General features: G+C 46.7%; 3 protein-coding genes across 3 annotated transcripts; 1 reads left to right on the plus strand and 2 right to left on the minus strand.

Annotated features, from left to right (window-relative positions):
• Window positions 1–731: 731 nt before the first annotated feature.
• Window positions 732–5,040, plus strand: LOC124704398 (putative amidase AmiD). The gene is made up of 12 exons (XM_047236652.1): window positions 732–1,011; window positions 2,064–2,168; window positions 2,288–2,512; window positions 2,594–2,676; window positions 2,785–2,885; window positions 3,181–3,304; window positions 3,397–3,551; window positions 3,633–3,769; window positions 3,853–4,023; window positions 4,122–4,346; window positions 4,421–4,654; window positions 4,796–5,040. The coding sequence occupies exons 1-12, from the start codon at window positions 808–810 to the stop codon at window positions 4,892–4,894; spliced, it is 1,863 nt and encodes a 620-aa protein (XP_047092608.1). The 5' UTR covers window positions 732–807; the 3' UTR covers window positions 4,895–5,040.
• An 83-nt stretch (window positions 5,041–5,123) lies between these two features.
• Window positions 5,124–7,312, minus strand: LOC124704399 (cold-regulated 413 plasma membrane protein 2-like). The gene is made up of 4 exons (XM_047236653.1): window positions 7,081–7,312; window positions 6,395–6,502; window positions 5,872–5,942; window positions 5,124–5,732 (listed from the first exon to the last, which is right to left on the minus strand). Exons 1-4 carry the CDS (start codon window positions 7,278–7,280, stop codon window positions 5,476–5,478), a joined length of 636 nt encoding a protein of 211 aa, XP_047092609.1. The 5' UTR covers window positions 7,281–7,312; the 3' UTR covers window positions 5,124–5,475.
• Window positions 7,313–11,316: 4,004 nt separating this feature from the next.
• Window positions 11,317–13,248, minus strand: LOC124700659 (cold-regulated 413 plasma membrane protein 1-like). The gene is made up of 4 exons (XM_047232749.1): window positions 13,014–13,248; window positions 12,347–12,454; window positions 11,946–12,016; window positions 11,317–11,829 (listed from the first exon to the last, which is right to left on the minus strand). The coding sequence occupies exons 1-4, from the start codon at window positions 13,205–13,207 to the stop codon at window positions 11,576–11,578; spliced, it is 627 nt and encodes a 208-aa protein (XP_047088705.1). The 5' UTR covers window positions 13,208–13,248; the 3' UTR covers window positions 11,317–11,575.
• Between the last annotated feature and the right edge of the window lie 268 nt (window positions 13,249–13,516).

Here is a 13,516-nt window from a genome sequence, read left to right on the forward strand (position 1 = left end):
GCATATTTGCTTATATGTTTAACAGAAATATGAGAGCATATTTTACATATTTGAGGGTGTTTAAGAGTACCCCGAAATGTCTACCCTGATGTGGTGCGTAGTGGTCGTCGGCGAGAAGCTGGCGGTCGTTGGCTGCAGGAGGAGATGGCGGCTCCCGGACAGTCTGGGCGGCGAGGCGTGAAGGCCGCAGTGCAGATCGTGATCGTAACCAGTTCCGCTGATTGAGGCACTTCTTTTAGTATTTCCTTCGCAGAAGATTTTTATATGTTTTGTGGGGATGGTGTGCGAAAGTTTTTCGTCCGTACTCCGCCTGGGAATTTTCCAAGTCGCTGAATCTTTCCGTGCGGTTTGATTTGACTAAGTGAGGGACTGAGCACTCGTCCTCATCCGCCGCTGCGGAGGAGAGCCGATAGGCCAGCTCGTCCCGGCGTTGTTCCGGCGGCCCGAGGCGGCGAAGCAGGCTTCCAGACCCTGCGCGTCGGCGGGACGCGGAGGAGGTGCATACTCCGTCCCGCTCCTCAGACGACAGGTCCAAGCCTCGTCGTCGCCGGCCGCCGCAGTCCTCGTCGCGCCGCCAGCCGCCGCAGTGGCAACGCCGGCCGAGCCGCTCCCGACCCGCCTCCTCCAGCAGCTGCAACGCCAACCTGCTCGTCCAGCACCAGCTCCGTCCGCGTCTGCAGCAGCCGGTCCGATCTTCGATCTTGACCTCCCGCTCCCCCTCCGAGCTTTTTCTTTTTCAGGGGAGGCTTCTCCGAGCTAACAGGCTGGTTTGGCTCCTCCGAGCAGGCTGGCCCAAGCCAACCAACCATGGGCTTTCAAGAGCTGTGCCCAACGTTTCGCGCGCGCCAGGTGTCGGCCGTGCGGCTGCCACATGGACACCGCCCGCCGCCGCCGTGTCTCCACCTCCTGCTCTTCACCGCCCTGTGCTTCACTGTCCTGGAAACCGCCGCCCATGCGCCAAGAACAGGAACCGCTGTAGAAGACCGCATCGCGAGTGTCCCCAGAATCATGGTACGCAAAATCCTTGCCTCCCCCAGTTTTTATTAGTGTTTCGATTTCCAATCAGCAATGGTCTTATGGTGACTGGCGAGTGAGACCAAAGAAATGGTGTTGCGCAGTAAAAGGGAATCAGCTGGCCGGCGAGTGAGTTCAGAGACCAGGACTGACCTTTCGTAGCCGATTAGTGAGTTGCGTAGGAAAAGGTTGATCATATCGTGTTCGTGTGACACGATTGACCCTGACCCGGTGAAATATCTCTGAACTCTGTTTCCTCAAAATATCTCTGAAATTTCAAGCCCCGACGAGTTGTTCGGCTTCGTGCAATGCTCTACTGAAATTAAGCCATTGATGATGGGTTTTCTTCACGCTGTGGCAATTTCGATGCCAGCCTAGATTAACGTGTTTCTCACACCCGATTCCTGCTTTATTGCTTAGTCTGCAAGCACTTCAAAATTTCTGTTTTTCTTTTGTATAATCCGCCGTCTGTAATCTGTTGGACTGTGGCAGTAGTTCGACTTACAGTTGGACCGATGAGCTTCTCCATTAGATTACTTGGATTGCTGTGCTCAACTTTCTGGGCACCGGTGTTTCTCTGTTGAGAACAAGCTGGTTAGGGGTCTTCAAGACTTCAACCAGGCACATGTAGAGATACCCATTGGCCAGAACTACAGGTTTACACCGATAAGAAGCGATCAAATTTAACAGTATACATACTGCATACTATTACTGACTTTGCGTTGCTCCCACAACAGACACATGTTTTTCAGATTCGTGTTTTTCCACGTTATCTGGTGTCTAACCTTAAGATCGCAAACTATTTATGTACAATTCCCTCTTGCAACAGCTCTTTTATGGTTTATTTTATTTTGGAAACAGGCGTGGGTCGCCTGGCCACACAAATGCGCATGGTTACCGTTAGCAACGAATGGGAAGAGTCACTCACATACTCTTGTATCCAAATACCACAAGATTTGGAAGGCAGGAATTTTTATACTGTTAAATTTAGCTTTAGTGTTCCCAAAATTTGGATTATTGGGCTTATCAGATTAGATGTCCATTTTCAGGGCACGGAGGTAAAAGATGTTTCGAAACAAGAACCAGGTAGCGGTGTGGTTGCCTTGAAGGAGGCAATGAAGTACTTCGATGCTGATTTTTTCAATGATTCAAAAGTAATTTAGAAATGTTCGCTTATGTTTTTTGAGTCCAAGTAATGTGTTATTATTGTTTGATGAAAATAATGTGTTAGTGTTGTTGTTCTGACTACGTACGCTGCTCTTGGTTCTGCTAGCTACATGAGATGGAGGACGGTGCTAAAGAATTTAATATACCTGCATTTAAAGAAAACCGAAAGTTGGTGGCTTTGGAGAATGGTGGATTGCATAACCCTTCTGTTCTTGTCTTCAAATCATCATGGAGTGGCGAAAGCAAAGCCAAGGATAGTAATAGATTCGACTACCCTCACACCTCTGCGGTACATCGCCCTAGTAATGATGAAGATATTGCCTTTATGTCGGTCAGTTTGCTTAACCATTTTATCATACATTGGTGATAGTTTTCAGATGAATTCTTTTTCATTAGATAATATCCATGTTAGATAGTTGAGCTTGGGGAGCTTATTAGGACAAAGGAAATAACATCACGTGAACTTACTGATGTATTCTTAAGGAGATTAAAAAGGTTAGGCTGTTTTTGTCTTCCTCACATTTTCCACATGGACTTATTTGAGTATATTGTTGTACTGAATTATTTTATTTTAACCATGGTATTATGTGGTATTCTGCGTAGGTATAGTAATGTTCTTGAATCTGTTGTTACATGCACTGAAGATTTAGCATACAAACAAGCAAAAGAGGCAGATGACTTGCTTGCGCAAGGGAAATACCTTGGTATGTGACAATGTCCCTGGAATTCTAAGTTGGCTATTCGGGTTTTGTCATTCCTTTACATCATTGAAAACAATTGTCCCTGTCAAGATTGATGCTCATTTGGCTGCGAAGGTGTAGAACAAAATAATGACCACATGTATTTCACGTTAGTTGAACGTTTTACGATTGTTTCCCAACTCTGAAGGGATATTTCTGTTGATTATTTGAAATTAGATACTGTTACTTGCAAATAGGACCACCCAGTTTCAGTATTATGCTTACACATAAATATTGCACTGACAATTTTCCATACTAGGTCCCTTGCATGGCATTCCATATGGCCTGAAGGACATAATTGCAGTCCCACAATACAATACCACTTGGGGCTCAAAGACATTTAAGAATCAAGTTATTGACATGGAAGCTTCTGTATACAAACGGTTTATTCGCTTCTCTATTATACACAGCATAATGTTTAAGCAATATTCTGAATTCAGTGCTGAAACTCTCCATGTGTATCACCCTCCTACAGATTGAAATCCACTGGGGCAGTCCTTGTTGCAAAGCTGGTCACAGGTTCACTTGCCTATGATGATATATGGTTTGGGGGAAGAACACGGAACCCTTGGAACATTGAGGAATTTTCTACTGGTTCGTCAGCTGGGCCAGCAGCTAGTACCTCTGCAGGTTGATCTGTAAACTTATGTGCACTTATAAGCAGATGAAAACTATATGTATACTCAATACAAGCTCATTTCACTGTCGTAGGAATGGTTCCCTTTGCAATTGGTTCAGAAACTGCGGGATCCATAACATACCCTGCCGCTAGATGTGGAGCAACTGCTTTGCGCCCGACATTTGGAACCGTTGCACGGACCGGTGTCATGAGCATTTCTGAGAGTCTGGTATTTTCGTGCGATTTCTCTGTTCCCCCTTACAGATTTGAGCTGATCCTGTGAATGATGACCTTATTATCCTAAAATGGCAGGACAAACTTGGTCCTATCTGCAGAACTGCAGTAGACTGTGCTATTGTACTAGATACAATCCGTGGCACGGATGCTGGTGATCCCTCATCCCGTGAAATCGCTTTAGAAGATCCATTTCATGTTGACATCACAGAACTCACTGTTGGATATCTTGACAGTGCTGAGATGGAGGTAATTGAGATCGTAAATATGTCGTCAGTCTGGTTTAAGTAATTGTTCATTCTCCATCTGATCCTCAAATAGAAGTGTTCTGAATTTTACGATACCAGGTTGTCAAAGTTCTTTCTGCCAAGGGTGCTAAGCTTGTGCCTTTCAAGTTGAACTACACCGTTGAATCGGTTCAGTCCATTCTAAACATCACGATGGATGTCGATATGCTTGCGCATTTTGACAACTGGCAACGCGAAGGAAATGATGATGACTATGAAGCTCAAGACCAGTGGCCGGTGGAGCTTCGCCGTGCTCGATTAATCCCAGCAGTCGACTATGTACAGGTGACATGCCATACTGAACTGCACATGTGACTGTACTGGATCCAAACTTACCTTCATTGATTTCCGACGAACAGGCACAGAGAGCACGAGGTAGGCTGATCAGGGAAATCCGGGAGAGCTTCACAGTTGACGCATTCATTGGCAATGTGACTGACTGGGAGCTCGTTTGTGTGGGAAACCTCATCGGAATGCCTATCATGGTGATTCCTACAGGCTTCAAGAGCATAGAAGATCCACCAAAAGGCGGCACGAAAAGAAGAACCACAGTCACAACGGGCATATATGCTCCACCTGACCATGACCACATTGTAAGCTTTCTTATCCCAGGACATCTTATTGATGACTGATAGTGCTTCTAAGAGTTCATACCTAGATGCCCAAAAGAAGAGAGTTCATACTACAAACTTGTTGGTTTGAGGAGCAACGATGATGACTTCTTGTGTTTGTAGGCTCTCGCTCTGGCGATGGCGTACCAGTCGGTCACCAATCACCACAAACAACGGCCACCACTCGACAATCTAGCCCCGGATGACAAGATACACACGTAGCTAGCTGATGAAACGGTACGAGGAAAGCTCCGAGTAATCTTTGTGGTATTTTCCTTTCAAAGGTTGTACTTTGTATTCAAAAGGCACAGGGCCATAACTAAAATTGCAAATTACATCTGGGGTACGTGGATAACCCCTTCCACTTATTTACGGAGTAGCTTTTTTCTGCTTTAGACAGAAGCAGAGGGGAATCCACTTTGGCTCCTTGGTGTGTATATCTAAAAGCACATTTTAGAATGTCAAAAAATTCCATTGGATGTAAGCTGATGTATACAGGATGCACGCAAGCACGACATGACACAATCTATCCAACAGCTTTCACTTATACGACACCAACAGATGGTGTTCTTATTAATGTTTATGTACTTATGTACCCACAAATCGAGGAAACAAAACCCGTCGCCAAAACAGCAACGAAATGAACCATGTCCAAAACCGTCTATCAACAGGTAGAACAACACGCCCAGTTCAGCTGCTACGAACAATGGATACCAAATCACCCAGGAAACATCTACACGAACAATCGGAAAACAACGGAAGGAACCGAACCACCTAAGGGTCACGCTCATAGTGGTAATGTTCTACAGCAGATAAAGCAGCACAAAGGCCCAGACTGGGTAGACGAAGAGCAGGACGATGCCGATAGTGTTTGACACGCCTTTGGCCTTCCTGAAGGCTGCCCTGAAGCCACCCGACGCGTTGATGTGCTCTTGAAGCAGATAACACCCAATGACCAGGCACACACCGACACCGACGATGTCGTTCCTGAATTTGTCAGCGAAGAGGCTGGGGGCAACCACTGTGAGAAGAATCAGAGAGCCTGGCAGCTCTAGCCAATCTGATGCACATGATGAAAATCCTTATTAGCTCTCCATGTAACACTTTTACCGGCCTACCAAGTAGTAGGAAAAAAATGGCATATTTTTGCTAGCATATACAAGCTGGAAGAAAAGAAAAGAAAGACAAGGAAATAATACCAGGGAAGTGTTTCGGAAAGAAGAGCCGCAGTACGACAGCAACGAATGCAATCCAGCAACCAACCTCTCCCCTGCAATGTAGATGTTTGATGATCAGGAACTCGTTTCATATACATGTATGTTATGCTGTACAGTGGTAATAGATCAAAAGAGGATCAACAGAGTAGGTAGTATATGCAGCCAAGGTTATCTGCAACTACCATGGATCCTCCAACCAATAGATAACAAGTACCAAAAAAAAAAGGCAGCTTGCGTTCTGCGATCAGGTAGCAATTTCCTACATTGAGCATGCATCTTACCTCACTTTATCAGCAAACTGTAAAGTTAATGTCCCTATTTAGAGAAAACCCGCATTCAGACACAAGCTATGATGTCAAGCAATTGCCAACAGCATGACACCTTGGTATATGCAATATTTCGAATTTGTCGGTTCATTACAGATACATTCAATGTTAAAGCACGAATGGTTGCAGCAGTAGGGAGTTTGCGAAAAAAAAATTAGGGAGTTTGCGACCATAATTACCTGATCAGGTTAAACAGCACACCAGGTAGGGTAAAGAAAATGTAAGGGACCAGGAGGCCCGTGAGAATGTTGGTCTTCCAGTTTGTCTTGTCCAATACCAGGAGATATCTGCAGCAGGATAGAACAGGTAGGGTTTCAGTGAATGCATTTTGCTATGATAACCGACAAATAGTGCTAATCGCCTGTTAGCTAAAGCTTCTCAATTTCAGTTTAGCTACTTCAAAATTACGCTGCAACAACTTCCTAACAGCCTGACAGTTCAGTCTGGACACCGCATCGAAGAAATTCGGCAGAGGAGCAACCCATTCCTAATCTTGTAAAGTACCAACGACTGTTCTGTAGAGGAGCAACCCATTCCTGACCTTTTGAAGTAATCCTAACGAGTAGGTAAACTGAACGAAAATTTTGCCCGTTTCTACACAATCAACCTACGCGCATCCGAATATTTCCTACAAGTTGTTTCTTTTGCAGTTTTTACCCATGTTTCCGCACCACTCAACTTCTGAATTTCCGATGGCGCCTCTCCTTAGAACGCTACGGCCAAAATTACTTCTAAGCTAGCGATCACCGACATGACCGCCGGCCTGATTAATTTTGAACAGTCTCAAACCAAAAATTTCACCTTTGACTTTTCCTTCGTCTAAAAACAAAGCAACAAGGAAAATGGGGGCTGGTACTCTACTCACACGGCGGCGATGAAGGCGAGCCACTTGAAGAGAGAGCTGCCGAAGCCGAGGCCTCCGCCGAGGAGGATCGCGTTGTTGGCGAGCTTCCTCGCCGCCGCGCCCAGCTCCCGCAGGTCGGACTGGATCAGCGCCTGCGCCGCCTCCGACGCGGTGCCCGCCGGGTCCGTCTTCATCGCCAGGTACGACGGCATCTTCCCCATCGCCGAGGACGCGAGACCACAGAAATCACAAACTTCTCTGCGGATCGAGCCGTGGTTAGAGTGGCACGGTGTTGGGTTTGATTGATTGGCGCTTGGTTGCGAAGATATGTACAGACAGCGTAGCCTGGACACTCTGCCGGCGTCGACGGAACAGGTGGCCTTGGATCTGGACAGTTCCTCGGGCAATGTCTACGGCCAAACGGGACATGTGGGGGGCTCCTAGTAGGCTAGTAGTGCTTATTGCATCCTAGCTTGATATTTTATTTTTGTTTTTATACACGGTGCTCCCTCCATTCAAAAATACTTCACACATAATGGTTTGTTTAAAGTCAAACTTATCAACTTTGAACAAATATTTTTTAAACAGCAGCATCTAAAATATAAAATCTTTAGAATCGTTATAAAGTATATTTTTATATTGCATGCATATGCTATTATGAATATTGATATTTTTGTTGTTTTCTTTATCAAACTTTACAAATTTTACTTCGACTAAACCGACATTCCTTCCATCTTAAATAAGTCCTATTTAGAAGAAGATGATGAGCCTATGACGAGGCATTAGAGCATCTCTACTCGTCCCCCCGAACAGGCCCCCGGCGAGCGTTTTTTACATCCGGACGGCGTAAATCGGCCCAGTCGCGCCCCCGGTTCCTCGTTTTCGTCCGGATTTGGGCCTAGTTTCATCCGGCGATCCCACGCCATCCCCGGCCCCCCGGGGAGAGCTCGGGGACTCCGGACGAGTGAAAAGCGGGGAAGGGCCCGGTCTGTCGGTGACTCGACGCACGAACCCCGCCGCCACGTCGCTCAAAATCTCCCCACCCCTCGTATCTCTCTCGCCGCCGGCACCACCCCGCCGGCTTGTTGCCTAGATTCCGCCGCCCTCCTTCCCCACCTGCCTATATTCCGCCGGTCACGCTTGCTCTTCCGCCGGCACCGCTTGCTCTTCCGCCGGCTCGCTTGCTCCTCGCCGCTCGCGGCTCGGGTTGCCTCGACCACGCCGTCGAGTGTTCGTCCATTTGCCTCGCCGGCCATGGACTCGGACGAAGAGGAGGAGCAGATGTTCGTCGAGCCGATGCAAGAAGAGATGGCGGCAGCCGCCCAAGACGAGGAGCACATGATGATCCTCGGTTGCTTGGCAAGCATGTACGCCGGACCGGCAGCCGGTCGACGTGGTGGGTCGGCACCGGGTCGCCGGAAGTGCAAGCCGAGACAGCGAATGGAGGGCTACCGCATGTTGTACGCCGACTACTTCGCCGACAATCCGTTGCACGGTGAGAGTGTTTTTCGGCGTCGTTTCGGGATGAGCAGAAAGTTATTTCGCAAATTGTGTATGCCATCCGCCACTTTGATCCCTACTTCGGATGCAAGGCGGATTGCACTTGGTTTGGTTGGATTTTCGTCACTGCGAAGTGCACGGTGGCAATGAGGATGCTTGGCGTATGGAGCTCCCGGTGATACTGCGAGATGACTATCTTCGGATGGCGGAGTCCACCGCCCTTGATTGTTTCTACCGGTTCGCGGGGCCGTCATAGCGAGTGTTCGGGGACTATTACTTGAGATCACCTACTGTCGAAGACACCGAGAGGATCCTTGCAACAAATGAAGCTAGAGGTTTTCCGGGGATGCTTGGAAGCATTGACTGCATGCATTGGCAATGGAAGAAGCTGTCCGTTTGCGTGGCGGGGAATGTACAAGGGTCACAAAAAGGCTGCACTTGTGATACTTGAAGCAGTGGCTACCCATGATCTCTGGATTTGGCACTCTTTCTTTGGTATGCCTGGATCCAACAATGACATCAACGTTCTAAACTGCTCCCCGGTCTTTTCCAAGCTTGTTGAGGGTCATGCTCCCCCGGTGGACTATGTGATCAATGGTCGGCACTACAACAAAGGATACTACCTTGCAGACGGTATCTATCCAAAGTGGGCAACATTTGTGAAGACTATCTCGAATCCTAGCACCCCCAAACTTTGCGAGTTTGTCAAGAGACAAGAAGCTTGCCGAAAAGACGTTGAGCGTGCATTTGGTGTCCTCCAGCGGAGATTTGTCTGTCGTCCGGTTCCCGCTCGACTTGGTCCAAAGATCGGATGTGGGAGGTGATGAACTCGCTGTGTGTGCCTACACAATATGATTATTGAAAATGAGCGAAAGCATCCGGTTCCTCTGGCTGAGCAAGAAGCACCATATGAGAGAGAGGTCCTCTTGCACAGCCTAATCACCGAGTGCCTCCATCATGGGCCGCCTTCATTGCTATGCGTCGGGAGATTCGAGACTCTACAATGCATCGAGCTGCTGCAAGATGATCTAGTGGAGCACATATGGAGGCTCCGAGGCAACGCCAACGCCGACGCCAACTAGTCTGTCTAATTTGTTTGAAAAATTGTGAAATTGTGTGGTTCGTTTGTTTCAGCACTTGTTAAACATTGTACAATTATTTTCGCCGAATTTGTTTCAGCAATTTTCGTACTGTTGGTCGCCGAACTTGTTAAATTCGTTTGAAATATGTCAAATGGTCGAGGTTGGGGGTTTCCTGCCGGGGGGACGGCTGGAACTTCGGCGCTCCCCACGCCAAATCTTCCTCCAATCCGGACGAAAATATCGCCGGATTTGGGCGTGGGGAGCGCCAACGAGTGGGGATGCTCTTATTTCCATGTTGCATCCTTTCTTCCTTCATCTACACTTGCTCAAGTTTGAGCAGAACAAGGAGCAATCACTAGAACTCCTACATGTCAACTTATTTAGGTACTTTCATTTTTAGAATTTTTTTTCTAATATTCATGTCACTGATGTTGAAACCTCGTCGCAGACGGAGCCACATCCATCTCGATGTGGTGCCTTATCGGCAATTGATGTAGCTTAATCTTCGTTTGTGATGTGAGTCCACGTCGAAGTGAGTATGAAAGTTCAATATGGTTTTAAACATGTTTTTCGTATTGATGGCGTTGGAGTAAAGGACTAATGATCCCGCCAATTGCATGTGTATCAAATGTGCATTGAGTGACTAGGATCGACTACCGTCAAAAATTAAATTGCTCAAGGAGGAACTTCTTAAATTCAACAATAAAATTGAAAAAAATATACTTAATACAAAAGGAAAAATACAGCATCAATCATGCGCGTAGAGAATGTGTGCAGATATATGCATGTCAAGTCTAAAGCTAAAATATAAAAGTATGTATCCTCCACAAAAATGATAAATCATACTGTTCACAATATAAAGGGTATACTATATTCACAACATAACAAAATTGTGTTTTCTATTATTTTGTGTAGGTCCCATACAATTGTTATTTTTCTTAAAAATTTGCACGAGTAAGTATCAAGATGACACATACATGGTGAATCATTTCAAAAATTTATAGACAATTAAATAGCATTTTCTAGATTTTTCGAAATCTGGTGCGCCTACAGCCCTACACTAAGGTTCTCCATCATATTTTCCACCATATCCTTTCTTTTTTCCCGAGTAATAGTGATCCCGCACTATGAAGAAGGAATCGTTGGGACGCAAAGGGACCAGCTCAAATTTTTGATTGTCAACCTTTTTTCAACCTAAAGTCTGAAGTTAAAAAGCACAAACGCAATCCCAAACCACAAAATGAAAATTGCAACTTTCAGTTGGTCAGATTCTCCGAGTCATTTTGCAGTCTCTAGCAGGCATCAACGACCCGACCCAGAGAGATGTGGCCATGATCATCCACCAGAAAGAGATAGGGGAGAGGAAAAATAATTTTATGAGGCCTAGCTCACATGGGGGGTTTTCTTATATAGTTATAATATCGTATCAATTGTTGGAGTTGGTCCACACATTAATTTGTGGATCAGGTTTTATAAAATATTTTTTCGGGAGAGAGGGGCGAGAGCGAGAGGGAGATTTTGCAGCCCATGTTATAGCTAGAGAGACAATCCCCAAATATGAAAGGATGATCCATCTGAGTTTATTGTTGATGTAATTACAAACGAAGTATTTGTGTTTCCTAAATTAACATAATCCGCCGTTGCAAGACACAATTTGTCAACAGCTCTTCAATGTTACTACACCAACCAACAGATAGTGTTTTTATTGATGGTTATGTACGCACAAATTGAGGAAACAATGCCCCGTCACCAAAACAGCAACGAAACGAAACATGTCCGAAAGCGTCCATCAACAGTTACAACACCACATCCAGTTCATCTGCTCGGGACGAACATATCAAATCACCGCAGGAAACATCTACGCACCAGGAATCATCGTAAAACAACAGACTGAACTGGACCATCAACGGATCGAACTGACTGTGGTAACTGGTCTAGAAGATCATGGTAATCAGGGCCCAGACTGGGTAGATGAAGAGCAGGGCGATGCCGATGGAGTTGGAGACGCCATTGGCCCTGCTGAAGGCCGGCTTGAAGCCACCTGACGCCCTGATGTGCTCCTGGAGCAGGTAGCAGCCGATGACGAGGCATATGCCGACGCCGACGAAGTCGTTCCTGAAGGTGTCCGCGATTAGGCTGGGGGCGACCACCGTGAGCAGGATCAGAGCAGCAGGCATCTCGAGATAATCTGATGCAGAGGATGTGGAAATCGTCGTCAGATCCATGTCACATTTTAACCGGCGTATCGATTAGCTGAGAAATGGATTACGACAATGAGAAAAAAGGAATAGAGAAAAGTCATACCGCGGAAGTGCTTTGGGAAGAAGAGCTGCACGATGACAGCAACGAATGCGATCCAGGCACCGATCTCTCCCCTGCAATATAGATGCAGTCAGGAATTCGTTCCATATATCTGTAGGTAATGATGTACAGTTCTAATAGATCAACACAGCAACAGAGTAGGAAGCATCCGCAGCTTTTTTTTTTCGAAATGGGGGAAATATCGCCCCAGCTTCTGCATCCGCAGCTACTGTCGACCTTCCAATCTACGGACAGCACAATGAAAAAAAGGCAGCTTCTGTTTTGCTCATCTTTCAAACTGTTAATCATCCACATCAACGCAGCAATCCCGCAGTTCGTTACAGTTCCAGTCGATTTTAAAACATGAACGGCTGCTGCAGTAGGTAATTAGGGACGACAATCACCTGATCAGATTAAACAGCACTCCAGGCAGGGTGAAGAAGATGTAAGGAATCAGGAGGCCCGTCAGCATCTTGGTCTTCCAGTTTGTCCGGTCCAATATCAGGAGGTATCTGCAGAAGAACAGAGCAGGGAGGGTTCAGTCAATGCATTCTGATGTGATAACCAACAAAGCTTCAACGAGTACTAGCCGCAAGGTTAACTGGGCACATAAATCTTCTAAAAGTTTAGCTTCTACTCCCTCCGATCCATAAGGTTTTAGTTCAAATTCGAGCTAAAACCACGGCACTTATGGATCGGACGGAGTAGTACTGTACTAAACTATGCCGCAACAACTTATGACAGTTCAGTCTGGACAGAGCATGGACGAAATTCGGCAGAGGAGCAGCCCATCCCTAACCTTGTTAAGTTCTAACGATTACCCAAACTAGTCCGGGATATTTCGCCAGTTCACCAAACATTTCGTACAGATCGTTAGCTTTTGAGATTTCATCCCCAAAAGAATCGCACGAAATCGGCATCTGGTGGTGCCCCTGATTAAGGACACCACAGCCAAAATTACTTCTCGGCCTAGTTTGCAGAAATTAACCAAAACACTTGTCCTCTTCTCTTTCCATCGTCAAACAAATATCCAAGTCAGAATGAACAGGGCTGGTTGGTAGTGGTACTCACACTGCGGCGGCGAAGGCGAGCCACTTGAAGATGGAGCCGAGGAAGCCGAGGCCGAGGCCCCCTTGGTCGTCGAGAGCCATCGCGTGGTTGGCGAACTTCCTGGCCGCCATGCCCAGCTCCTGCAGGTCGGACTGCAACAGCGCCTGCGCCGCCTCCGACGCGCTGCCCGTCTTCATCGCTAGGTACGACGGCATATCTTCGCAAGTCAGAGGCTTCTCTCTCTGCGGATCGAGCTCTGCTAGCTCTGCTTAGGAGGGAGTGTAGTGTTGGGTTTGATTTGATTTGTGCTTGGTTCTGAGGTTATGTACAGGCAGCTTAGCTGGACAGCTTGGACTGCCGGGGAGTCGACGGAACAGGTGGCCTTCGATCTGGACAAATCACCGGGCAACGTATACAACCCCACTAGACACGTGGGAGGTTCCTAGTAGCCCACTATTGCATTGCATGGATGTCTTCAACCATAGCATCGAGGTTTGTTTTTAATCTTGTGTACCGTACATATA

The sequence above is a fragment of the Lolium rigidum genome, chromosome 3 (assembly GCF_022539505.1).
Source record: "Lolium rigidum isolate FL_2022 chromosome 3, APGP_CSIRO_Lrig_0.1, whole genome shotgun sequence".
NCBI lineage: Eukaryota > Viridiplantae > Streptophyta > Magnoliopsida > Poales > Poaceae > Lolium > Lolium rigidum.